Here is a 25,833-nt window from a genome sequence, read left to right on the forward strand (position 1 = left end):
TCTATAAATATTCATTATTATTACTATTATTTTCCTGAAGTTCAACTTATCAGAATGCCCTAAAAAGCATTTTGTGAGTATGCTAACCCTATACAAAAAGCCACCGGATTCAGCATATACAAAACATTTCTCAAAAAAAAAAAAAAAAAAATTTCTCCCTTCTTATTTAGCCAATAGGTTGTTCAAAAGGGCATTTCTGGGGCACCTGGGTGGTTCGGCTGGTTAAGTGTCTGACTATGGATCTCAGCTCAGGTCTTGATCTCAGGATCATGAGTTCAAGCTCCTATATTAAAAAAAATAACAATAATAATAAAAATGGCATCTCTAATACTGTTCACATACGTGTGTTCAGTTCGTGAAAATATACTGAGCTACACACTTTCATGTACACATTTCTCTGTAAATTGTATTTCAATAAAAATTTAGCATTAAAAAAAAGCATCTCTACCTCTACCATTAGTCAGTTGTCTCAGGCTGCCACAAAACTGGTAACTCTACTCTCAATTTTACTTTAATTCTCAGCAAAATTTTGAGTATGTATACAACTCAAAAAATATATTTTACTAATGGCTTGAGAGAGGAAGGAAGGTCTTAACCAAAACTGATTCACTATCTAATACATCAAGGGTATACAGAGCCATCAAACTCACCACTTTCCCATAAAGTACCTTCTTCAGTTGTTTTTTAGTCTATCTCAGGCATCAATGAAAGCAGAAAATTCTGCCTCAAACCTATGAGGTATGATAATACCTCGTCATCAAAATAGCACATTTTCCATCAAGCCATTTCTCTCTCTCTCTCTCTCTCTCTCTCTCCCCCCCCCTCATCTTTTTTTGCTGTAACTTTTCAATGAGATTTTAATTAAGATCAGATTTAATACAGAGGCTAAAAAACAAATAACTCTTCAATCATGAGACAAAATGAAACTGCTGACAGAGAATGGACAGTTCAAATTCACACTGGCATTTAAAAAATAAAACAAAACAATTACCAACTTTCTCTCAAGATATTTGCAACAAGGGGGACATTTTGCTGTCCAATCCCATAAACCATGCTCTGCAAACTGGCTTTCACTCAGCCTGTGCCTACTAATGACTCAGAGACTTAACTGCTTGTTAGTGGCTTCTTCAGTACAGCACAGACATTAAGAGTGCAGATGTAAAACTTGGCTCCTCCACTTCCCAGCCACATGACTCTGTGCACATCATCTAATCTCTCATCTCATCATCTGTAAAATGGGAAAAATAATCTACCTACCTCAGAGTTGGGATTAAGTGAGCTCACAAAATAAGAATATCCTTATTCATTGTTATATTCTGTAATTATTTAGGCCCATGCTTGGCTGTGGTGACACACTCAATAAGTGGCAATCATTATCATCACTAGCATCTCATCTGTATGTGAATTCAATAGCCAAAACCAAGAGGCTAATCATTTTTCAGGTCAATATGTTTCTTGTTGACACCAGCCAGTTTACAGGACTGGTCCAACAAATTCTTTCATGTGGCTTATTATGTAATAGACACAAAGCAAATTACCACAAAATAGAGCAAATTAAGCTTCCAAATTTGTTAAGCAACCCTGACTGGGAACATCAAGATGTTGATGTAGGGGATGAGATATTCTTACTTAAGCAACAATGTTCCAACCCAGTCTTTTGCTTCTTATCTCCAATCTCATACTCTGATTGCCTCCAGAAAGCACAGTTCTGTATTTTTTTAAAGTTACACCTTAAAATATCTAAATAGGTAAAATGAATACTTCCTAAGTATCCTATGCCAAGAGTGTCACCTCTAAGTAGAAGACCTATTTATTTTCTGATAAAGAACAAAAAGGCTTTCTTGAAATTCTTATTTAGGGAGAGAAAATAAATGTAATCTATGCATGGAACAAAATTAAGTGGGATTACACATCAGCATATTTGTTCTCTACCCATCTCAATACTGAGGTTTAGTCAGTATTATTTAGTAATGTCACTGATACTGGAATATCTAGCACCAGCCTAGTAAAATAGAACATAGACAAACATACATGTAATCTGTAGTCAAATATTTTATTTCCCTGAAGAACAGAAATACTCACATTTTGCATAAACATATTTTTCAAAACATCTAAATTTTTCTGAACTAAAGAGACTGAAGAAAATATATCCGAAAGAATACAAGAACATGCAATCTATATTCTGCAACTCACCTGTAGTGGCTACACAGGAACTCATCAGGGCAAACACAGCAATTACATAATGAGAAGTCATTTTGATTTCTCCAAAAGTGTGCCCCATTCAGTCACTTCAGCCTCAGATGTAGATAGTCTTTGCAAATCAGAAGCAGCCTTAAAAATCCTTTCCAATTTTCAAGTTGCCTGTAAAAATAAACATATTTCAAAAAGAAAACTTAATGCAGAAACTTTTCAAAAATACACAGTAAAGAGAAATGAAGAATCTCTAAAAAGTCTAAGATAAATTTATCTGAAAAGATGCCTAGACAACACTCGAGTAAACTGAACTAGGGGTGCTAGTTACCTAATAAAGATTTTTAAAGCAAATACTTTTGTAAAGAAATCCTTATTTTTGATACTTTAAATCTTTGGCTTTATATAAAATGTTCATGAATACAGAAGAAAATCAAGGTTCACCTATAATAGAACATTACCAGTTATGTTGTGGCACCAAAGTAATCAATGACACTTGCTACATGAACTTCCAAGTGTCAACAAAGAAACACAAACAACTCTAATCAAACTCAATCTAATGTTATAATGATGGAGTCATCACAAGGATCAAGTTAAAATACTTAGAATCAACCTGAAAAATAAAGAACAATCAAAAGGGAAAGATCTCATTTCAACTGTTTGCCAGCATTTTAACAGGAGAAAAGTCTTCCCTGTCTCTCAACCACAGTTAAGACTCTGGTAACTGGACCAGAGGATCCAGAGGTACTTCTAACCTTATGCTTATCCAGAGGCTTGAATGACAAGTTTTATGCTGATTTGCTTAAACGTGAATATCTCTCCTATGGCCCTAAAGATTACCTCATCTAGACACACCACGTATATTTTCCAGCCCTATATTCCTGACCCTGGTACAACCCACAGAAGATGTTCAATTTGACAAACATTTATTGAGCACCCACTATGTTCCAGGCACTGTGTAAGAGCATGATTCCTTCTTATCAGGAAAAGAAGTTATCCAACAACTGGCTAAAAGCACAAAGACCCCATCCCATCTAGGCGCTGAGCCAGGCAAGATCATGAAGTTTCCAGGAACTATCTTAAATAGCTAGGGACTGCAGTCTTGTTACCCTCACCTGGGAAACGATCTACAGAACCGGCTTGCTACCTTCAGAGACAAAGCCAGTTTGGGTACTCGTAGACGCAATACAAAAATATAAAAAACAATGGCAAAATGAGTTTCTAATTAAGTGGTCTTAGTTTACTGCATCAAATGTTAAGGAAAAGACATTTAAAATGGCTTTTAAATGCCTTCACAGGGTGCCTGGCTGGCTCAGTTGGTTAAACGTTCCATTCTTGGTTTCAGCTTAGGTGATGATCTCAGGGTTGTGAGATCGAGCCCCTTATTGGGGACTCACACTCAGCACAGAGTCTGGTTGATTCTCTCTCCCTCCCCCTCTATCCCTTCCCCTACTCATGCTTTCTCTCTCTCAAATAAAGTCTTTAAAAAAAAAAGTCAGTGACAGCAAAGAGAATTTGACCCTATTTTTTCCCTTCAAAAAATTAAATTTCCTGAATGGATTGATAAGGAAAACTCTCTCCAAAAGAATATGCTATTTCAGCAAATGCTAAAAGCAAATTTCATAAAGCAAAACCCTGTAAGGAGATCTCAGAAGAAGATGGCTTCCCAGAGGATTTTTATAGAGCACATAAACTATACCCAGCACGCGGCTTGTGGGAATATTTAATGAGCTTGTGTCACCCCCTGCCCGCAGCTGCAGAGGGTCTGTGGGACTGTGAGCATTAATCCAGGGGCTTAAACCAGGTCTGAATGAACCTGTGGAAAGAAAGGCAAAAGGTTCTATTAAAAATATAGACTGCAAATTGCTGACAAGAATATTGGGCAATTATTAAAATGCAGCAATTACAGATATAACAGAGCCAAGCTAAACAGTTTGATGCCCAAAGGCAAACCACAGCAAGTTTACACCGGATCTTAAAACATCTCCGAGGAAGTCAAAGACAAGTTGAAACTACACACTGTGCTGCTTCTAACAAAGAGGGAGTTTTTCTTCTTTTAGCTTAAAAGTCCCTCCATAATGTAACTTGTGCAAAAAGAAAATAAACTGCAAAGAGTTTTTGTCTAATCTTCTCAATGTGGTGACAGGATCCTAAGGCGGAGGAGAATAAAAAGGGAAGCATGTCGTTCCCATTCTGTGGAACTCCAACTTTGGCCAAGACCTGCACCTTAATATACAACTAGAAGAATGTTGGATGATCGAGGCTCCCAGCTTTGTTAATCTGAAATAAAACTGAGGAAATAAATACAAACTCTTTCTTTTTTCTCTAAGGTTATATATATCATACTCAATTTGCAAACAGCAGGGACTCCCACCCTGGGTTTCTAAACTCCCTGAGTATCTTTGGACTTTTTAAACTAAATGCTTCCTTTAGAAATATAAATAAGGTACTCTGTGATCTTGAAATAACAATTTGGGGTCCATTGTGTAAGTCATTTTGCCCAGTTCAAAGGGTATCAGTACTTTTGGTACCTACAAATGAACAGAAAAGAATCTGGGAGCCTAATGGACTTAAAATGCATGCGTGCACACAAATTTCACACTAATTCTTCTCATTTCAGAGTTCCTCCAGGTCTATTTCTGAGGCCATTAAACAGAGTGTTTTGCCCCATATTCTCTAGTGATCAGATAGCGTGCACAGGTAAGGAGCAGGATTAACTTAAAAAAAATAAAATAAAATAAAATTCCCTCCCCAAATGAAAACCATCATGGGTTAAACCAATATTCAAAAGGAACTGGTTGGGAACAGTATTCCCTGGTTGGTTGGGTTTTTTTTTAAACGGCATCTCTTTATCTCAGAGATAAATGGTAAAATGATGTCTGGCAATAGGCTAAAAGCCAGCGAGAGAAATTACTAACTTCCCCTTACAAGTCTAACCCAGCCAGCTATACACAAAATTATTTAAAATCAGAATGTAACTTGGAGTAGATCAATTTCTCAATTAAAGGAATTGGCAGGGATCCCTGGGGTGGCTCAGCGGTTTAGCGCCTGTCTTTGGCCCAGGGCGCGATCCTGGAGACCCAGGATCAAATCCCACATCGGGCTCCCGGTGCATGGAGCCTGCTTCTCCTTCTGCCTGTGTCCCTGCCTCTCTCTCTCTCTCTCTCTCTCTCTCTCTGTGTGTGTGACTATCATAAATAAATAAAAATTTAAAAAATAAAAAATAAAAAATAAAGGAATTGGCATGCTACAGATAAATAACAGCTTTTAAAGCTAGAAGAGATTAACATGATTCCACTGATGAAAAGGAACCCAAACTCCAAGCCCAGCACTTGCTCAAAGTAATATGGCAGTGTCAAGACTAGAAATCAGGTCTTCCCATGACAGGGTCTCCCTCCCAGATCCAGATTTGTCACTACAAACAAGGAACCATTTTCTCCCTCTCAATTCTCAATTTTCAGAACAGATTTCCCAAGAGAAGGAGAAGTCTGCTAGGGCTGCCATCAGACAATGGAACTTCCATGTGGACATATACCCTCTGCACAAATCACTACTGATCACAAACTGTGACTTGACTTCGGGACTATATGTGGCAACTATAACAAAGAATGCTTGGTAATGCTGTATGACTCCAAGTTCTCTGAAAATGCAAAGGCTAAAATGAAGCACAAACTGTGCGATGTCATATCTGAACACTAAGACTCTTCAGCCCCCAATTAGGAAAATATTCAACAAATTTGAAGATCTTCAAGATGGAGATATACTGAATGCAGTAAAAAAATTGCCATCCCCTAAACTCAGATAGTAAATAACACCTGAGTTTCTGGTACCTTAAACATGAAATTATTTTTTAACAGATCATTAAAATGTTTCTGGTCTGACATGTAAGTGAATTTTGGAGAGAGAAATATATTGTTAAGTCTGCAAACAGTTAAATAAAAGCTGGTAGAGGAATTGTTCTGATGGTTATTCAACATGTTATTCAGGGGATTTAGAAAACAGGCAGGATGGATGACATCAATATCTAACTTGGCAGCCCGTAAAAAGGGGGTATACAGGATGTAGAACAGATACTGTTGTTTGTCTAATGACATTTGGATGCCCTTTAAGACCTGTATACAGAAAAAGCAAAGCCACCTTACTGAATCACAACAGTAACTCTCAGATTTCTCTACCATAAAGAGAAACTGGTAATTCCAAATCCCTATTTTCAGACAGATTTGGCATAAGGGGAAAAGTCTTAGATTTGGATAAGAAATCTTTGGAATCAAGACACGTAGGTGGCACAGTTAAGCATCCAATTCTTGGGTTTTAGCTTAGGTCGTGATCTCAGGGTCATGACACTGAGCCACACATTGGGCTCCATGTTCAGTGTGGAGTCTGCTTAAACTTCTCTCCCTTCCCCTCATCTCACTCTCTCTAAAATAAATAAATCTTTAAAAAAAATTAAAATTAAAAAAATTTTTAAAAGAAATCTTTGGACTCACATTCAAACACAATATTCAACAAATATTTACTACTATAAACCAGGCACTGTTGAAGATGCCGAGGATGAAAAAAGGTGCCAAAAATCCTGCCCTTATGAAGCTTATAGTCTAGAAGTAACACCACTTGTTACATTAGGCAAGATATTTAATTTCCTAAGCTTCATTTCTTCCTTTAGTAAGTCTTTAGTTATTGCTTACTCCATGCCAGGCAATGGGGATATAATGGCCAAGCAAAGATACATGTTCTTTGTCATCATGGGCTCAAAGTTTGATGGGATAAACAGACCAATACTCACAAATTTGTAATTAGACACTATGATAAGAGCTCTAAAGGAAAAGTACCCATAACCTGAAGGATAAGTAGAAGCTTAAAAGGGTGAGGGATGACAGTACAGTTGGAGGAACTGTAACAGGTCCCTGACACTGGAGGGAGCAAGGCTGCAAAGCCAAAAGGGAAAGGAGACAAATAAGGTTCAAGAAAGAGTTAAGCAGGTAAGTGGTGGGATCTATTAGGTTAAGATTTCCCTAGTACAGGGGCTCCTGGCTGGCTCAGTAGGTTAGAGCATGTGACTCTTGAGCTTAGGATCATGAGTTCAAGCCCCATGTTGGGTATAGAAGCTACTCCAAAAAAAAAAAAAAAATTTTTTTCCTGGTACAGGTACTATGTATACGGAGATTTCTCAAAAAGTTAAAAATAGAATTACTATATGACCTAGCAACTCCACTTCTGGGTATACATCCAAAAGAAAAGAAATCATGCTGAAGAAATACCTGCACTCCTATGTTCCAGTCAAAACCTGGAAACAACCTAAGTATCTATCAACAGAGGAATGGATAAAGAAAACACAGTATATATATATAATATACACAGTAGAATACTATTCAGCCTCAAAAAAAAAAAAAAAAGGAAATCCTGCATTTCCAACAACATGGATAGACCTCATGGGCATTATGCAAAGTGAAATAAATCAAGCAGAGAAAGACAAGTAGTTTATGAGCTCACTTGTATGTAAAATCTAAAAAAGAAAGAATAGACTGGTGGTTGCCAGGGCTAAGGGGGAGTGGGGGGAGAGGGGGAAGGTGGTCAAAATGTATAAATATCAGCTACAAGATAAGTCCTGGGGATATAATGTAACATATGACAATATGTTAACAATATTGTATTATATATCTGAAAGTTGCTAAGACTAAATCTTAAAAGTTCCCATCACAAGAAAAAAAAAGTCTGTAAGTGTGGTGATAGATGTTAAATAAACTTATTGTGGTGATCATTTTGCTATACATACATATGTAACATTATGTTTTACACCTTAAGCTTACACAATCCTTTGTGTTAATTATATTTTAATATAACTGGAAAAAAATTTTTAAAAATCAATAAAAAATTAATAAAGATTTTCTTGAGTACCCTATGGAGAACAGACTGAAGGGAGTCCAGAGAGCATGGAAGATACACTGAGATTCTTACAGCAAAGGGGTGCCTGCCTGGCTCAGTTGGTAAAGCCAACTCTTGATCCCAGAGTTTGAAGTTTGAGACCCACATTGGGTATAAAGATTATTTAAAACAAACAAACAAACAAACAAAAACCTCTTATAGCAGATCAGACAAGAAAACAGGTTTAGATCAGAATGGATTCCCAGACTTTTTTTTTTTTAAGATTTTATTTCTTGGGGCACCTGGGTGGTTCAGCGGTTGAGTGTCTGCCTTTGGCTCAGGTCATGACCCCAGGGTCCCAGGATCGAGTCCTGTATCAGGTCCCCATAGGGAGCCTCTGACTATCCCTGCCTCTCTCTCTGTGTCTCACGAAAAAATAAATAAAATCTTAAAAAAAAAAAAATTATTTCTTTATTTGAGAGAGAGAATGCAATCCAGAGCAGGAAGAGGAGTTGAGGGAGGAGCAAGTTCCCGGCTGAGCAGGGAGCCCTACCTGCCCTGGGGCTGGATCATGACCTGAGCCAAAATGAAGAGCAAGATGCTTAACCTTCCCTTAACTGACCGAGCTATCCAGGTGCCCCCCACCCCCTGTTTCTTCATTTTTAAGATGAAACTAACCCTAAAAATAGTCATAATATTGCAAAGCTATTCTGAAAAGGTGGTAAAGCTACTGTCTCAACAACCCTGGTATAAGTTACAGGGATCTGGCTGCCTGGCCCTCCTCAGTTCTACCTTTCGATTCCCAAATTAGCTTCAGGGCCTTAGCCGGAGGCTGAGGAACTCAGCCTGGCACCACCACCAACCAAGCTGCCTGGAGTGAGGAATCAGCTATCACCAAAAGCGCTCATTAAATCACGAAGCTGCAATTATTCCAGCAAAAGTCAGCACATCTGAATATCCTCAGGACACCAATCATCATGCTTTAGGCCCTAGCAAGCGCTAAGCCATTAAAAAAAACTTTGGGAAAGCTACATCTATTAGACCTCCATTAGGCTATTTTGTACAATACACAGTAATTTACTAAAATATTTTAGTCACAGGATTATTTATATTCACAAGGATTCTGCAAATACATGAATTCAGAATAAACACTTCAGCAATAGACTATTCTGCTAATGGCAATTAAGCACTTATTTTTTCTCTCACTGACTTCCAATATAACATTATGGGCCTCTTAAATGAGGGTAATCCCTCAATAGATAACATTTCAACTATTTAACATATTATTTGGTAAAGAGAGGGCTCAGCAGCCGAGGCATGTGAAACATTAAGAATTGAAACCCTTCAATGGTCACCCACTGCTGTCAAGTATAATCAAGTATAAAAACCAAAACCTGGGCAGCGGCGGAGGGGGGTGGGGGGGGGGTGTGCGCTCAGCAGTTTAGCGCCACCTGCAGTCCAGGGCGTGATCCTGGAGACCCGGAATCGAGTCCCACATCGGGCTCCCTGCATGGAGCCTGCTTCTCCCTCTGCCTGTGTCTCTGCCTCTCTCTGTCTCTCATGAAAAAATAAATAATATCTTTGGGAAAAAAAAATAACCTTCCCAGGATTGCTAGATACTGCCTACTTAAGACTCACCTCATCCTCTGCATTCTTATGCTTATGTGATTATTTCCTTCCAGGTATGGCATTCCTACATCTGTTCACTCTAGAAAGAAGGATCTCAGTCTACCTGGTAGCAGTAGTGGTCTACCTATTTGGCATGTAATCAGCTACCAATGAGGGTACCATAATAGGTAACAAGTATAAAACACGATCGTGTATATTACAGTTGGAAGAATGAAAGGATGGTGAATTATCCAAATATTTCTCAATAATAAATGATAAACCAACAAATAAGAGCTATACATGAGAAAGAACCTGTATCTCGGGGATCTTCAAAGATACAGGAGTTCTGAAAAAAAAAAAAAAAAGATACAGGAGTTCTGGCATCAACATGTTTTACAAGCTTAGACAAGTCATTCCATTCTGGGCTTTAATTTCTTCATCTGTAATATGAAGAGTTTAAACAAGAAAATCTTTTATTCTATACCTTACTTATAATTGACATTATATGGACTAACAACTAATACACTTGTGGAAATCTGAAATAGGTCACGGCTAGTATGAATGACTTAAGGAAACTGGAAAGTATTCTCAGAAAAACATTCAATTTGACACCCTAAGTGCAAAAAAGAAAAAAAAAAACTAATACTACTGTAGCTATTTTTATTATATAACTTAAAGGGCAGCCCGGGGGGCTCAGCGGTTTAGCGCCACCTTCGGCCTAGGGCATGGTCCTGGAGACCCGGGATCCAGTCCCACTGTCGGGCTCCCTGCAGGGATCCTGCTTCTCCTTCGGCCTGTGTCTCTGCCTCTCTCTCTCTCTCTGTGTCTCTCATGAATAAATAAATAAAATCTTTTTCAAAAAATACATAACTTATATAAACAAAAATTTTTTTAAGATTTATTTCTTTGACAGAGAGAGAACGAGCACAAGCAGGGGGAGCAGCAGGCAGAGGGAGAGAAAGAAGCAGAGTCCCCACTGAGCAGGAAGCCCCCCACCCCACCACACACACACACACACACACACGCACACACACCACGTGGGACTTGATCCCACGATCTGGGATCATGACCTAGCCAAAAGCAGACACTTAACTGAACCACCCAGGTGCCCCACAAACAAAAAATATTTGAATCATTATTTTCTGAGCAATGTAGGTACACACAAAACCTGAATTTTGTCAGATCTGCCCATTCTATCAAAACTGCCATTTTTGGGGCACCTGGGTGGCTCAGTCAGTTAAGCATCTGCCTTTAGCTCAGGTCCTGACCCCAAGGTCCTGGGATCAAGCCCCACATGGGGGCTCCCTGCTCAGCGGGGAGTCTGCTTCTCCCTCCTTGTGTCCCATCATGTGCATGCTCTCTCTCTCTCTCTCTCAAATAAATAACCTTTAAAAAAAATCTGCCATTTCTATTATATTCCTCAAACTCCATGAACTCTACTCATTCCCCTCACCTCATTCTAAAAACCATTCTGATTAATCCTACCCACTGTGAACACAGTTCTCCTTAACATTTTGTGTATAATTTGTTCGATGTTATCTTCTACTCAGGGCTGACCCAGAATGTCAGAAATAGAGAACATCCACTCCAGCCCTCTAATTTTACAGATTAGCAAACCAGGAATTAGAAAGGCTCAGTGACTGGCCCATCGTTACCCAGCTAGTTAGTAGCACGGCCAAGACTTGTCCACATACTGCTTTGTAATTATTCTGTGGTTGTTAGTGTTTTTATTCCACATTCCCCTTCCTTTACAGGCTAACACCCTGCTTTCCTCTTCCGACCCCACAAAATATCTCAGCTACCACCTACTGAGCACCCAAGGCGTTTTTCAAATTTCTTATTTCATCATCTCAACAACCCAAGAAGACAGATATCCTTGACTCTGTAGAGAGAAAAGTGAGGCTTCAAGACACTCAACAACCCCAATAAGTTCTGGCACCAGGTTTTGAACCCAGGTCTGTCTGATTTTCTTACCACTACAAACAGGAGCTCCTCCTCCACAGATGCCAATCAGGCCTGGCACAGATGGTCACCTTCTAGGTAGTGGGCAGGTCTGATTCAATCAGACCCGAGATAAGTTGTTGTGTTTTGAAATCAGGGAGGCAAGGATCAATTAGCATTGTGTTGTCGTTTTTAAAGATTTTATTTATTTATTCATGAGAGACACACAAAGAGGCAAAGACACAGGCAGAGGGAGAAGCAGGCTCCATGCAGGGAGACCAATGTGGGACTCGATCCCGGGTCTCCAGGATTACACCCTGGGCCGAAGGCAGGCACTCAACTGCTGAGCCACCCAGGCGTCCCTCAATTAGAAGGTTTATTTTTCTTCATTCATTCACTCAATAAACATTTATTGGCACCTACCACGTGCCAGGTCCTTGTTCAGGAAGCTGGGGACACAGCAGTAAACTAAGCATGACACTGTTTTCATGGAGTTTACCTTCTTGTGGGGGAGACAGACAACAAATTCATAATGTGTCAAGTGACGGAAGTCCTATGAAAGAAAAATAAAGCAACTTAAGGAGAAAGAGTGCTGAGAGGAAGGATGTTATTTTAGATAGGGTGGTCATGGAAGTGTGATATTGTGATTTATAACAAGAAATATATATTTGGTCTTCGTCCCTACTTCTGGGCCAAAGTTCCTAAAATCCTCAGAATTCCCTAAGTGATGACAGGAATAAAAGATGTCTTTTGATGTGTTATCAAGGTAACCTCTGGACCCCACCTCAGGATCAGGCTGCTTACCAGAAGGACCAACCAGGTCATTAGAGGGTTGGACCTTTCAGGTCCTTTTCAGAGAGGAGCTAGAGGTTGACTCAATTGCCAATGGCCAAAGATTTAATCAATCCTGCCTATGTAACAGAGACTCTGTAAAAAAAAAAAAAAAAAAAGGATGGGGTTTGGAGAGCTAGCTGCCATGCCATGTTGGTAAATATGTAGAGACTGGGAGAGTGGCTTGCCCAGTGGCATGGAAGTTCCATGCCCTTTTTCCACACTTTGCCTCTTACATCTTGCATCTCTTACAATTGGCTGTTCCTGAGTCATATTCTTTTATAAGAAACCAGCAATCTAGTAAGTAAAATGTTTTTTCTGAGTTCTGTGAGCTTTTCTAGCAATTAATCAAACCCAAAGAGAGGGTTGTGGGAACCTCCATTCTGCAACCTGGGCTTGTGACCCATCAAGTAGAGGGCAGTCTCATGGGACTAAACTAGTGTCAGAATTGGTGGTGTGAGGGAAGGACCCTCCCTCACACACACACACACACACACACACACAAAGTGGAACTGGTTACCAGAAAGCTTTTAGAGGGCCTCTCAGATGAAGTGGCATTTGAGCACAAGAGTGAGCGAAAGACCAACCTGTGAAGGAAAAGCATCCCAAACAGTGGAGACAGCAAGTGTAAAGGCCCTGCAGAAAGTACATGCTTGGTGTGTTCTCAGAGCAGACTACACACGGCAACAGGACAGCAGAAAGCATGGGGACCTCCGACCCCCTACCCTGCTCCCCTGCCTACCGAGGTTCAAATCCCTGCTCTGCCTCTTCCTAGCAGCGTAGCTGTGCGCAGCTTACTAAATACCTCCAAGTCTCTGCTATAAAGTAGAAATAATGATTCTATTTCCCTGATGGGATTGTTATTAGAAATAAGTTAATTAATAACACGTAAAGCACTGATTACCTAGTATGTTCTCAGGTTTCAGGAAATGGTGGCTATGATTTTTAACTAGGTCATTGATAACATCTCCGTTCAAGACCATTTGTTTTCAATTTGATAGTGTGGAATCCAAGGGTTAAATCTGCTGTTAGCTTAGTACATGGCCAATAACTTCCTCCTAAGCCTTCGACTTCCTTCGGTAGGCTTCCTGTCCTGATGAGGAGGACTCATAGGACCCACACTGATGTTATCACAAAGAAGAGCAGGAGTTGACCGTTACACTAATGCAAATTATGCTCTTTATTCAACATCATCCCTATCCCCAAGAATCAGATGCTTCTTCAGAACTATAATTTATTGTCCCTTGGATTTAAGTCACTGGCTTCATAAAACAGATCTCACCAGGCCCGACTCCTCACTAGCATCACTGATAGAAGCACATGCTAATTTCAACTACATTCTTGTCTTGAGAAGGGTTAAAGCTTCTCTTCAAAATTAAGACAAATTTAATTTTAAAAAACCCTTTCTCCATTGTCCTTTTGGCCTAAACTGAATGTTTCTTTTCAAAGAAATTCGAACATCAAAGCAAAATTCAAGTCATCTGGCCTGGCAGTCTCCAGACTATTCCTTAGAGCACAGCCCTGAAGCAACTCAGGAAGGTACGGTGAGTGGCCCAGTGGATGGGCCCAGGGCCAAGGGAAGATGTCAGGGCCGCGGGGAAATTCTGCTCCTCTGCCCTATACCCTCTCCCCCTGCTCTTCTCTTTAATGCTATGTTTACTTTTCATTTGTGCAGCCCAATGGGTTAAAGGGCAAATCACAGGCAGAGAGAAACCACCACAAGCCCAAGCCTGTGAGAGGTAAACTGGGAGTCTTCCCAAACCACTTGTAAGGCTGGAGACCATGGTTGCCGTTTTCAATCAATTAAAAAGAGGTCACTGTTCTAGTATGACAGGTCTCAAATGAGGCTTTTTAAACATCAGATTCTCCTCCTTCCAGACAGATCTGATTGTTTTCCCTTTGTAATACCATAAGCCTACATTTAACTGGAGCTATAAGAAATCCACAAAACAGGGACGCCTGGGTGGCTCAGCGGTTGTGTCTGCCTTCAGCTCAGGGTGTGATCCCGGTAGCAAGATTGAGTCCCACATCAGGCTCCCTGCAAGGAGCCTGCTTCTCCCTCTGTGTCTCTACCTCTCTCTGTATGTCTCTAATGAATAAATAGATAAAATTAAATTAAAAAAAAAAAAGAAATCCACAAAATCTTCTCATTCATTTATTCATCTAACAAATATTTATCAAGTGCCTGCTCCATGCCAGCAATGCTCCAGATACAGGGATTCAATCAATAGGGAACAAAACATAAAAATCCCTGCCCTGGTGAACTTACCTTCTAGTCAAAGGAGACAAACTGTAAACAAAATATATAATTGTATATGAGATATAGATACATGCTAAGAAAACAAAGCAGAGAAGAGGGAAAGGAAATACTTGGGGTCTTTGGTTTGGTTTGTTTCGTTTGGGGTAAGGACCTACAGGAAGTGAGCTTTGTAGATATCTAAGAGAAAAACATTCCAAGCAACAAAAACATATGCAAAGGCCCTGAGACAGCATGTCTGGCATGCTCTGGGAACAGCAAGTAGGCCAGGCAGCTGGAGCACGGTGAGTGAATCAGAGAGCACAGGAGTGAGATCGAAGAGATAATTGCCAAGGGAGTCACAGTTAGTTGTGTGTGGCTTTACAGATCATTGTAAGGATTCTGGCTTTTACTCTGAGAAAGATAGGAACATTAGTGTTTTAAGCAGAGGAATGACAGGTCCTAATTTAGTTGTTTTCAAAGCCATTCTGGCTTTTGGGTAGAGTATATTGCAGAGAAATAAAGAAGGAACTACTCTCCAGCTATATGATCGTGGGCAGGCCACCTAACCTCCCCATACCTGGCTGTTCTCATCTTTAGGGGGACTTAAAGAAGATTATTTCTAACTCCCACTATAACCCTAAGCTCTATGATTCTGAGTTTATTTCCTTTGCATTTTCTATATAGTTACAGTTTCTATCTATTGTAAACTTCACCTCTCCCCAGATCTTTAACTGAAGTAGAATAGAGTTGAAGAATTCATTTTGACAATACAGATTATAAGCCAAACTCCTGACACACTTTCAGGATACAAAGATGATGAGACTCCATCCTGCTCCAGCAAAGTCTACAATCTGGCAGAGAGAGAGAGAAAAAAAAAAAAAAAAAAAAAGAGTTCTCAGGAGGTAGCAGGAGAAGTCCAGTAAGCCAAAGGGAAGAAGCAACCAACCCACTACCGGGAAGACCTATGTATAGCCTCATCACAGACCTGACAAGAGAGATAGATACCCTGGATGAGTAAGCAAGAGATCACCAGAGAAGGGAAAGGAGAGACAAGTACAAAAGCAATGGAGCCTGAGAGCATGTGGTATGTTCTAGAAACCATAAGGACTCTGGTATGAGCATAGTGAGGTTCAGGGAGAAGTAGAAAGAGAAATGGCTAGAAAAAGTAGTCTGAAGCTACTTTATTAACAACTGGACATCTCTTGCCAAGGACAATGGAACAGCAGTGACTTTTAAAATGTAAGAAATGAAAATAGATCTGTGTTTTAGAAGGTACCAACCAAAATGAATGAATAATTGGAGATGGGAGATGCTGAGGCCAGGAAAAGCCAACTGGAGAAGCCATGCAGTAGGGCAAGTGAGATGCTGATTTGGAAATGAGGAAAAGAAGGTCAGCTGAGATGGGCTAAAGGTAAGCTCCGTGGGACTGGTGTTAGCTCAGGGAAGAAGCAGAAGTAGTTTAGTGTGTCTGAGGCTCCTGGCTTGGTAACTGGTGCAATTTACTGACAGAGGAAATGAAGGATGGAGACTGGGGACCACAGAGAAAGAGTAGGTTGGGTTTGGGACTTGGTTTTAACAGAAAGACCTACAGAGCAAACAGGTAGCTGCTGGGAATCTGGGTATGAAATATAAAACTGGAAGTTACTGGCAGAGACGTGGCCACCGAGGCATGGAAACATAAGCGACTAAATGTAAACTGAGAAGAGAAGGGAAAGGGAAAATATAGAACCTTGGAGAATGCCAACACCTAAGGATCAGGCACTGGAAAAGAAACCCGAAGAGAGATGGGGAAGGTAAGGGGAAAATCAGAAGCAGTAACTCCAGGGAAACCAAGATGATAAAACTCAGGGAAAAGACAAGAGTTAAGCAGCAAAGGGCAAAGGCCCCGGAGAGAGAGGGCAGCAGCGATGCTGACAGGAAGCAAGCATGAATTTTGCACCTTGCACCTTTTCTAGCACCTTGGACGTCTTGGTATGGCGGGTGTGGGAGCCTGCCTGCAGCTGGCTGAGGAGTTTCACGGAGGTGAGAAGAAATGAGCCAATAGCCAAACACCACTGGCCCCCAACAGACAACATCATTACCAGAGGTTCTGTACCATTAGGAAAGTTTTATTCAATACTCTGTGGAGGTGTAAGGTGTGAGAAACAGGAACTAAGATCTGCTGGGGGTGATCTTCTGGCAGCAGAAAGGAGATTTCTTAGTTAACACCTGGGTCTCACAGGACCACTAATCCTGAAACTAGCCACAGGCATTCAGAAAGGCTAGGTGCTTCTGACAAGTGCTGAGGACACCATATGCACCCACACACCATTCAGCTTCCAGTTAGGCTTCTCACACCAGCATCCCTAGTCTCTCTTCACCAACAGAGCAGCAGCAGGGACCGCATGCCCAATCAAGTAGAGTCAAAGTATAACCAAAAAACCACAGCACTGACTACCTGGTATGATGTTGGGAGTCCATAACCTGACACCACTCAGACTGGAAAAGGCTCTACCAAAAACACCAAGCCAGTGTCAGCAGAAACTGCCTGACAACTCTTCTATTTGTTCTCTGAGAAACAAAAAGAAGCTGAAGAAGGAATTTTTTAATCCCAAATTTATTCTTAATTTCCAATATAGAAATTGTGAGAAAGGTAAAAATTGAGAAAAATTTGAAAGCCAAAAATTTGAAAGACTAACAGATTTTTTTTAAATGTGCAACTAGAGTACTTTCTCCTTTACCCTCCACAAAAAAGCAACCCAACCCCCAAATGATCATTTTTCTTGGCTTAATTTCCCTATTTTTGTGATATATAATTGGAAAAAGACTGCTTTTTCCTGGCTTCAGAGAACAGGATCTTCGGGGTTACAGGAATTGCCAACTACAGAACCTCAGCCTTAGCAAAGTTTCTTTTGCAAATCTTTTACCTATATACCTACTTGAAATATATCTTAATTCCAAAGAAAACAGTTAAATGCCTCATTATTACACAAGAGTGAATTTTGTCCTAATGAATTAGATGCTACCTTCTTTTTTCTCCGTGGTTAAGCAAAACAGAATCCTGCTTTGTGTTCAATTATCTCCCATTCGAACATTACCAAAAGCCCTACACCCAGCAAGGTATCTAAATGGGATACTTTCTAGAACTTTTTTGAAGAATTTAGTAGGACTGGTTCTACAGGAAACTTTATTCGCCCACACACTGAATGAAATTAAAATCTTGAATATGGTAGAAAGCAACCACTGTAATAATAAAACGAAGATGCCACAAACTGAAAAAGGCATAAACACACACACACACACACACACACACACACACTCACACACAAAATGTATCAAGTAGGTCATCCTTCCCCTGGCTCCAAAAACATGATGCATCCAATGGTTGTGCAATGATTGTAATGGATGAATAAGATGGAAACAAAAGAAAAAGGTGTGTCTTCACAAAGTCCGTTGTTACCCTAAATAATTTTTTCATGATTCAGATGGTATATTATGCATACACGACAAGTAACAATCTCTATAAAGACAGAAGAATAATAATACTAAGGGATGTCTGTCTGCTCAGAAAGGCTTTGACAAAAAGAGATAGACCAGCAATAGTAAACATGCCCATTTAGAAGATCAGAAACTTCTCCCACACAGATAGGGAAGACCTTACAATGTAATTAATGCAAAACGTACATAATGAGTCACTGGTGCTTTCCCTCAAAGTTGAAGTTAATTTGCCAGCCAACTGCACAAAGTCTAATATGACAAAATGAGACGTTTATTTTTTTTATGGACACTCAGAAGAGAGTTTTGTGTTTGGGTATGTTTTATTTTAAAGGAAAAATAGAAGAGAGATAACTCAACACAGGCAGTGTCGCACAACAGTACTTAGGGTATAACATGAACACAGAGCTTTGAGATTGGAATCTAAGTATTTCACTTAAAATGACCTCCCAATTATGAAAAATAAAGCACATTCTGCTCCAGCAATCATCAGTTAATTATGAAATGAAGTTTGCAAATAGGCAGCAGTGTATTTTTGCATCCAAAGACCAATGGCATACTGTCAAAACACATAAATCACTAAAAATGCTAACAGAACCATACTCCCCAAAGGGAGTCTTTTCACACACTAAATTGAAATTAAGTAATTCATCAAGATTCCATTAATAAAATAGTAAATAAGAATTAAAAAAAGAAATCCAAAGTTACACTGGACCGTCCACCTGATCAATTTGGTGTTCTTACCCATCAATAGCGATTAGCCATCATACCTGTAAAACTGCAGACCTTCTCCCAGGGCAACCCAATTAACAGGAAAGCCCAAGGACTAGCAGTATCTGTAAAGACTGTTTTCTAAAGATCATTTTTTCAAGGACTAATCAACTTAAATTTGTTTTTACATATGTTCCACCTGCAATTTCACACAAAATCCACACCTTCAGCATGTACAGGGAAATGAATTATATACTTATAAGGACAAACAAGCAGGTGCTTCTTCCTCTGCAAACAGCACCCAACTCGGATGCACCCCCCCCTCCCAGAATTCAGTGTCCAAGAGATGGGGAGAGTATATGCTTCTGAATTACCATCCTTTTTCATAAAGTAAGGACAGAGATAACATTTTAGATTTAATTCTAAAATATTACTATGGCAACAACTTAACATTAAATCCTAGAAATTGGGACACCTGTGTGGCTCAATCATTTAAGCGTCTGCCTTCAGCTCAGGTCAAGATCCCAGGGTCTTGGGATCCAGCCCCACATTAGGCTCCATGCTCAGCAGGGAGCCTACTTCTCCCTCTGCCTGCCGCTCCCCCTGCTTGTGGGCTCTCTCTCTCTCTCTCTCTGACAAATAAATAAAATCTTAAAAAAAATAAAATAAAAAAATAAATCCTAAAAATGAACTTTGCCACACTCTACTCTAATTCAGAGTCCTCTTGCCAGACTTGAAAAAGCTTTCGGCACAAATGTAGGTGTTAATCTTCTTTTTCCTCTATCACCTTAAGCAGGACATATCAAGATGGCTAAGACTCTTATTTCAGACCTTCAGGAATAATCCCAATTTAAAAAGGTACCATGCATTGTAAGTATGCCCTGAGTTATCTTCTTATTAAGTTTTTTTACTAATAGACCCAATTATTTTTTTTATCCTTTTATTGAGTCTTGATGGTTGGCCTAGAAAACTAAAGAATAAAAAACGCATGACGTTCAAATCAGAACGGCCTCATGCAGAATGTTTACAAATGTTGTTTCAAACACTAAACATTGCACACTTCTTGGTTGAGAGATAAAAATCATTACTCTCTCTGAAAGAAGGAAAAAAATGCTCAGAAATCTGTACTAAATCTTAAGCAAGGACTTTGCAAACAGAGAAAATAAAGCTCAATGTCACTTACCAAACAAATGTTCTATTTCAAAAGATATAAAACAAGAAATCTAGAAAGGGACAGATCCCAGGAAATGGACCTAGATCATTTTTTATAAAGTCCTTCCAAGCTGTGTGGATTTATTTCAGCTTGACTGGAAACCAAACAAATTAGCAATAGCTTGTGTTTTATGAAATGCTACAAAGAGACAATGTTATCATTCCAAGTGTTAACTCTAAAGATGTGGAACCAGAGAAATTACTGCCATGGATCTTAGTGCAGTAATTTTCTTTCAAAGCCACACAAGCTCTCACAGAAATTGTTAAAGGCTGTAATTTGTGGAAGGCTAGCTTTTCATATAACCTATATTTGCTCTTCTACATTCCAAACTGTCTATATTCCTAGAGGTGATACAAGATTACTTATAAGTTAAAGATCCTTAAACACATTTACTTACTTGAGTTACGCAAATTTCAAAAGGCAGTTAATACTTTTTTTAAGTTTCAAGATTTCAAAAGTTAAAAACAAGGAAAAATGCTCCAAGGTACAAAATAAAAGTGATAAAATCATGTCTCAAATAGCTGTGAAGAGCAAAAAAAGATAAAAGAAAACTGTCCTCATTAACTAATGAACCTGACAATTATAATTAGTTTTTGTCCAATAGCAACAACAACAAAAAAATATTTGGGGACGCCTGGGTGGTTCAGCAGTTGAGCGCCAGCCTTCCGCCCAGAGCGTGATCCTGGAGTCCCAGGATCGAGTCCCACATTGGGATCCCTGCATGGAGCCTGCTTTTCCCTCTGCCTGTGTCTCTGCCTCTCTCTCTCTCTCTCTCTCTGTCTCTCATGAATAAATAAAAATCTTAAACACACACACACACATTTTCAAGATGGATTATCAAGAATAGGGGCAATTCAAAAAGATGACAGCATATAAACCCAGAAAAAAAATGTTACAGCAATATTAGTACTTACCAGTCATCCTCTAAATTCTGTTGTTAAACTAAAATGTAAAGTCAGATCTTCCCAGATTTATCATCCCAGGAAATTGATGATCCCTTAGGCACTAAAGAAGTCAATAGTGATCACCTTCTTAATACCAAGCTCAAAAGGATATCTGAGGTCCCCCGTCCCTTAGGCTCAGATTCTGCCTTTTAGAAAGTCACCTGACTTTTACAAGAAGCGACTAAGTTTGCATTCAAAAGGCAAAGATTAATAATTCCTTTGAGGCTTAAAAGGAATAGGACAATACCTTCTTTTAAGCAAATCAATTTTGTCAATCTATAAAGACTTTCCAAGACAAAGCCGTAGGAAGCCTTAAGGCATCTTGGCCCCCTGCTATCAGAGGTTTGAAAGAGGACAGCTCATTTGCTGAACTCCAAGACCAGGAATCAGAATCCTATTAGGAGTAGGGGGCTGAAAAGTGTTTGCCCACTGAGTATAAACTACATTAGAGCATGGAAGACTAAATTAAAATGTTTGCCCACTGAGTATAAACTACATTAGAGTATGGAAGACTAAATTAAAACCTAAGTAAAATGCTCCCCTGAAGTAGCTTTTGCAATGCTGAGATTGAGAAAGAAGGGACTAAATTTGAAAGTTATTTTTAAAAAGGATCCATATGACCCTAGGTTGTTAAATGAAATAAAGTCAAAACTACCTGATACACAAGAAACAAGGAAACTAGCCTATAAAAACTGCAAGCAAAGACTGAAAACCTTTTTTAAAACTCAGTATCACTGTTTTTCCAAGCATGTTAATTCTTAATGTTTATATTATATTGACAAGAATGAGTGTTATAGACACATCACACTTCTAAACAAATATGATACTTCTGAACTATTACTGTTTACTAAAATATAAGCCTCTAAAGAATGCCTAGAATTGCTCTTACTCGGGATAACAATCTCTCATTGTCTTGCATTTGGAAGATGTTAATGAAGAATGATAATGATAGGATTGTAAGTGTACCAACCTCCCTGTGAACAAATTCACTACATCCAATTTTGTCTACCAAAGACAAATGAGGATCATTACAAAAGGATGAACAATGGATCTCTTTGGACTCCCAGTTCTCTTGGATAACTTGAAATATTATTCAAGTGTACAAAATTATCTTACATTCACTTCTTAAGAGAAACAAATGGAAAAAACTACATGCATGTGTATTTAATACCTGTCCAGTTACCAGAAAGTTCTTGACATATATCCAATATACAGGCCTGATCCTCAAAGTCATTCTTATAGTAATCAGTTGAAACTAAACCTAGTTTTCCACCATAAACTCAGAAAGCAACTTGGTGATTTTGCTAGATAAAGCCGTAATATTTTCCATTTCTGAAATGTATGCTTAACACCCTAAAAACTGGTTTAAAAGTGCCTGATAGACATCAATAGTGTGTTAGACTCCCCCTATTGGCTAATATTCAAAATAACAATAAATTCCCCAGGGGTTGCCTTTGAAGTGCTGGGGTTCAAAAGTAAGTTGGTGATTTTTATATTTAAAAACATGAGCTAGGGATCCCTGGGTGGCGCAGCGGTTTAGCGCCTGCCTTTGGCCCAGGGCGTGATCCTGGAGACCCAGGATCGAATCCCACGTCAGGCTCCTGGTGCACGGAGCCTGCTTCTTCCTCTGCCTGTGTCTCTGCCTGTCTCTCTCACTGTGTGCCTATCATAAATAAATAAAAAATAAATAAAAAAAAAAATTTTAAAAACATGAGCTAGATCAACAGTTGTTAAGCAAAGCTGCCATGTAATGGTCAGATTCCATCAAAACAGGAAAAATTAAAGTTGACAAATGACAAAGACAAACTGAAGGGCTGAAAATATGCTGAAGCCTTGAAACACTAAACAATGCAGAATTAAAGCCAAAAGCAGAGAACACCAAGAAACAGAGCAACATCCTTTAACTGACACAATGGCATGAAATCAATTTCATTTTAATAGCCCTTAAGGGGGTAAGAATTATTTCCCTGCCTCCTGTGCCAACCCCAAGCTGTTTCCTAAGGAAGCCAAGTAACTCTGACAATGTGAAGAGAATAAAAGAAATTAAGAATAAAGATTCATGGTAATACCCATCAGGGTTCTGTTTATAATTACTTGGATCTAGCTTCAGAGCTGTAATGCGGCACCCCAGTAAGGACATTACCTAAATTCATTACAGATACCTGATTCCTGTTTCAAGGGATATATGTCCAGCCAAAATGGGAAGTTGAACTGGAGAAGACACCTGGGCTCACTGCACAGAAAACTGACTGCACTTGATGCTCCTCAGTGACTAAACTAGCTCTGGAATCAGAACAGAAAGTTATGTGTTAGCTTGAGCAAGTAACTAACCTCTACCGCCTCATCTGTGAAATGGGGCTGATAGTGTTTTAACCACAGAGTCCGTGTGAGGTTTAAGTGGTCCGAAAGGCATAGGAAACAGTGACACACACACAGTTTGGGCTCAGTAAACGTTAGCTATTCCTATTCGAGAGAAATAGCAAATCTCACAGTGAAATGACTGTTAGCAGCCTTAAAGTACCATTTCAGGATAATTAAAAGGTCCTGACCTGTGCTTTGTTACTTCTAGGGACTTCTTTCCACCCAAACGGCTCCCTTAACTTTTCTTCTAAGGGAGATGTTCAGGAGACGCCTGGTTCCCGTCATCTCCGGCTGTCACTCCTACCATCCTTTACCCTCTTTGCTCTTTCCGCATCACCTGTGCGCTCGGGACCAACAGCTCTAACACCCGTGCGACACCCTCCTAGTACCTGAACATACGTTAAGTCATTCCATTCTCACAGTGACTTTATGAGACCCATTATTACTCGCTTTTCACAGCTGAGGGACTCGAACGATCTTCTTCTCTCAACTCTTCTCTCAACTGAACCCATTAAGTGCCACTATGCCAAGGTCATTCACGCTTGACAACGCCGGCTCCCTACACTACGTGATTCTGGAAAAGTGGGCAAATGCCCTAATAAGAAGTCTGCAAGCAGATTCTGCTAGCAACAGCCCAAGACTTCCAGTTTGTTCTCACCAAATGGACATGCTAAGAGAAGCGTTCCAAACGAACCGGGTAGCGGGTAAGCGGCCACAGGCGGAGCTGCGGGCTGCAGCGCTCCGCGCCTCCCCACGACACCCCCGGGCGCGGGCTGCGGGCAGCGCGGCTCCCGGGGCGCGCGGGTCCAGGGCGCAGCCTCTGCAAGCGCCGAGGAGCGCAAGCCCTCAGCAAGCCTGCGCCCGCCGCCGTCCCGCGCCCGCATGCAAGTGGCCCGCGCGCCCCGGGGGGTCGGGAGGAACCGCCGAGGGAGAGGAGGAGTGGAGCGGGGCCGTCGCCCCGGACAGCGCATCGCCACGGGCGCCGCGCACCGACCCAGGCGGCCGCTCCTCGGAGCGGAGACACGCGTGGACCAACGCCGCCCCCAAGCGCGGGGTCCGGCGGCCGCAGCGACCCGGGCCGCGAGCAGGCGCGAGCCCCGCGCAGCGCGCACGGCGGTGCAGCCCGCGGAGCCCACGGAGCCCACGGAGCCCACGGAGCCCGCGGGCCAGAGGCGCGGAGGCGGCGCCGCGGGGCCGGGCCCGCACGTACCTCGGAGGCGGCGCGTCGGGCGCGGATCCCCCCGCCGCAAGTCGGAGGCCGGCGGAGCCCCGCGGAGCCCGGTGTCCCCGCCCAGCGTGCGGCGGCGGCGGCGGCGGCGGCGAGCTCCGGCAGCTGCAGCGCCGCGGCACAGCTACGCCATCCGGCCCCGCCGGGCCCTTCGCCTCCTGCAGGGGGGCAGCTCCGGGGGCCGCCCGCGGACACTGCCGGGCGCGGGGCCGCAGACCTCCGAGCCTCACTCGCCGCGGAGAGGAAAGCGCCGCCCGGCGTCCCCGAGAGCCTCGAGTACCCCCATCGGGCCGGCCCGGGCGCTGGCGCTCGCTCGCACACACGCGGGCGGGGACGGGCAGGCCGCCACAGCAATCAGCGCGCGGGGGGAAGGGCGCCCTCCGCCGCCGCCCCGCCGAGGGCGCCGCGCGGCCGGGGACCGCCTCCGCCCGCCGCCCGCCTCCCGCCTCCTCCCTCCTCCCCCTCTTCCTCCCCGGCTGATGGATGAGTCCCGAGCGCCGCCGGAGCCGGCCCTTCCCTCCGGGCTGGGAGGGAGGGGGAGGAGGAGAGGAGCGGCGCGCCCAAGGGGGGGGGGGCACCGGGCGCGGGGGGCGCGGGGGGTGCAGGGGGCGCCAGCCGCGGGGATGCGCTCCCTCAAACTCCGTCCTTCAAACTTTCCGGGTCCCTGGAGGCGTGGGGGTTTTATTGGGTCACCTCAGTCTTGATAATAAAAAGTCTAAATCCTCCAGTCAGCTGATCCCACCCTGTGGCCCCCTCCTGAGCAAAGCCTACGCAGCACCCACCCCGTACACAGTCATTCTTCCCTGTTTTTTCCACTCCCGATCCTGCCTCGGGCGGTGGGCGCCAGGGGCGTCCTGCCTCCTCCTGACAGCGCAGAGCGCGCTACGCACTCCTGGGCTCACTAAATAGATACAAGGGAAGGAGCTCGGTCAGCTTCATCCCAGGCTGGCCTAACGTCGGCGCGGTGGAAACCAAGGTGCACCCTCTGCGCACCTGTGTCTGTGAACTGTGCCCTGCAAGGGTGACGAACGCAGGAAGCAGAACCCCACTCTGTTACTCCTGCCCACACCTCGCTCTTCTATTAAAAGACATGCCTAAGTCACAGTTTTACCAACGGGCTGATGAAATGATGGTGTGCTGAGAGGTTTCTGAGACTGGACTTCCCGTTAGATATACAACTGGAACCCTCGAAGTCGGTTTTTTCCTCTTAAAACTAGGAACGTGGCCTAGG

At 41.9% G+C, this 25,833-nt stretch overlaps 1 protein-coding gene across 5 annotated transcripts in view; it reads right to left on the reverse strand.

Moving 5' to 3' along the window:
- TGFBR3 (transforming growth factor beta receptor 3) overlaps positions 1 to 24,889 on the reverse strand; it is a 194,706-nt gene extending 169,817 nt beyond the window's left edge. For 3 of the 5 annotated variants that reach the window (XM_077905403.1, XM_077905401.1, XM_077905399.1), the window contains exons 1-2: positions 24,585 to 24,889; positions 2,194 to 2,361 (exon numbers count right to left, since the gene is read on the reverse strand). In XM_077905403.1, the coding sequence (XP_077761529.1) occupies positions 2,194 to 2,281 (88 nt within the window). In that variant the 5' untranslated portion in view covers positions 2,282 to 2,361; positions 24,585 to 24,889. Of the gene's footprint in view, positions 1 to 2,193; positions 2,362 to 20,983; positions 21,003 to 24,584 lie in introns of those variants that run through there. The other 2 variants (XM_077905402.1, XM_077905400.1) reach the window with 2 other exon arrangements.
- Positions 24,890 to 25,833: the final 944 nt, after the last annotated feature.

The sequence above is a fragment of the Canis aureus genome, chromosome 8, assembly GCF_053574225.1.
Source record: "Canis aureus isolate CA01 chromosome 8, VMU_Caureus_v.1.0, whole genome shotgun sequence".
NCBI lineage: Eukaryota > Metazoa > Chordata > Mammalia > Carnivora > Canidae > Canis > Canis aureus.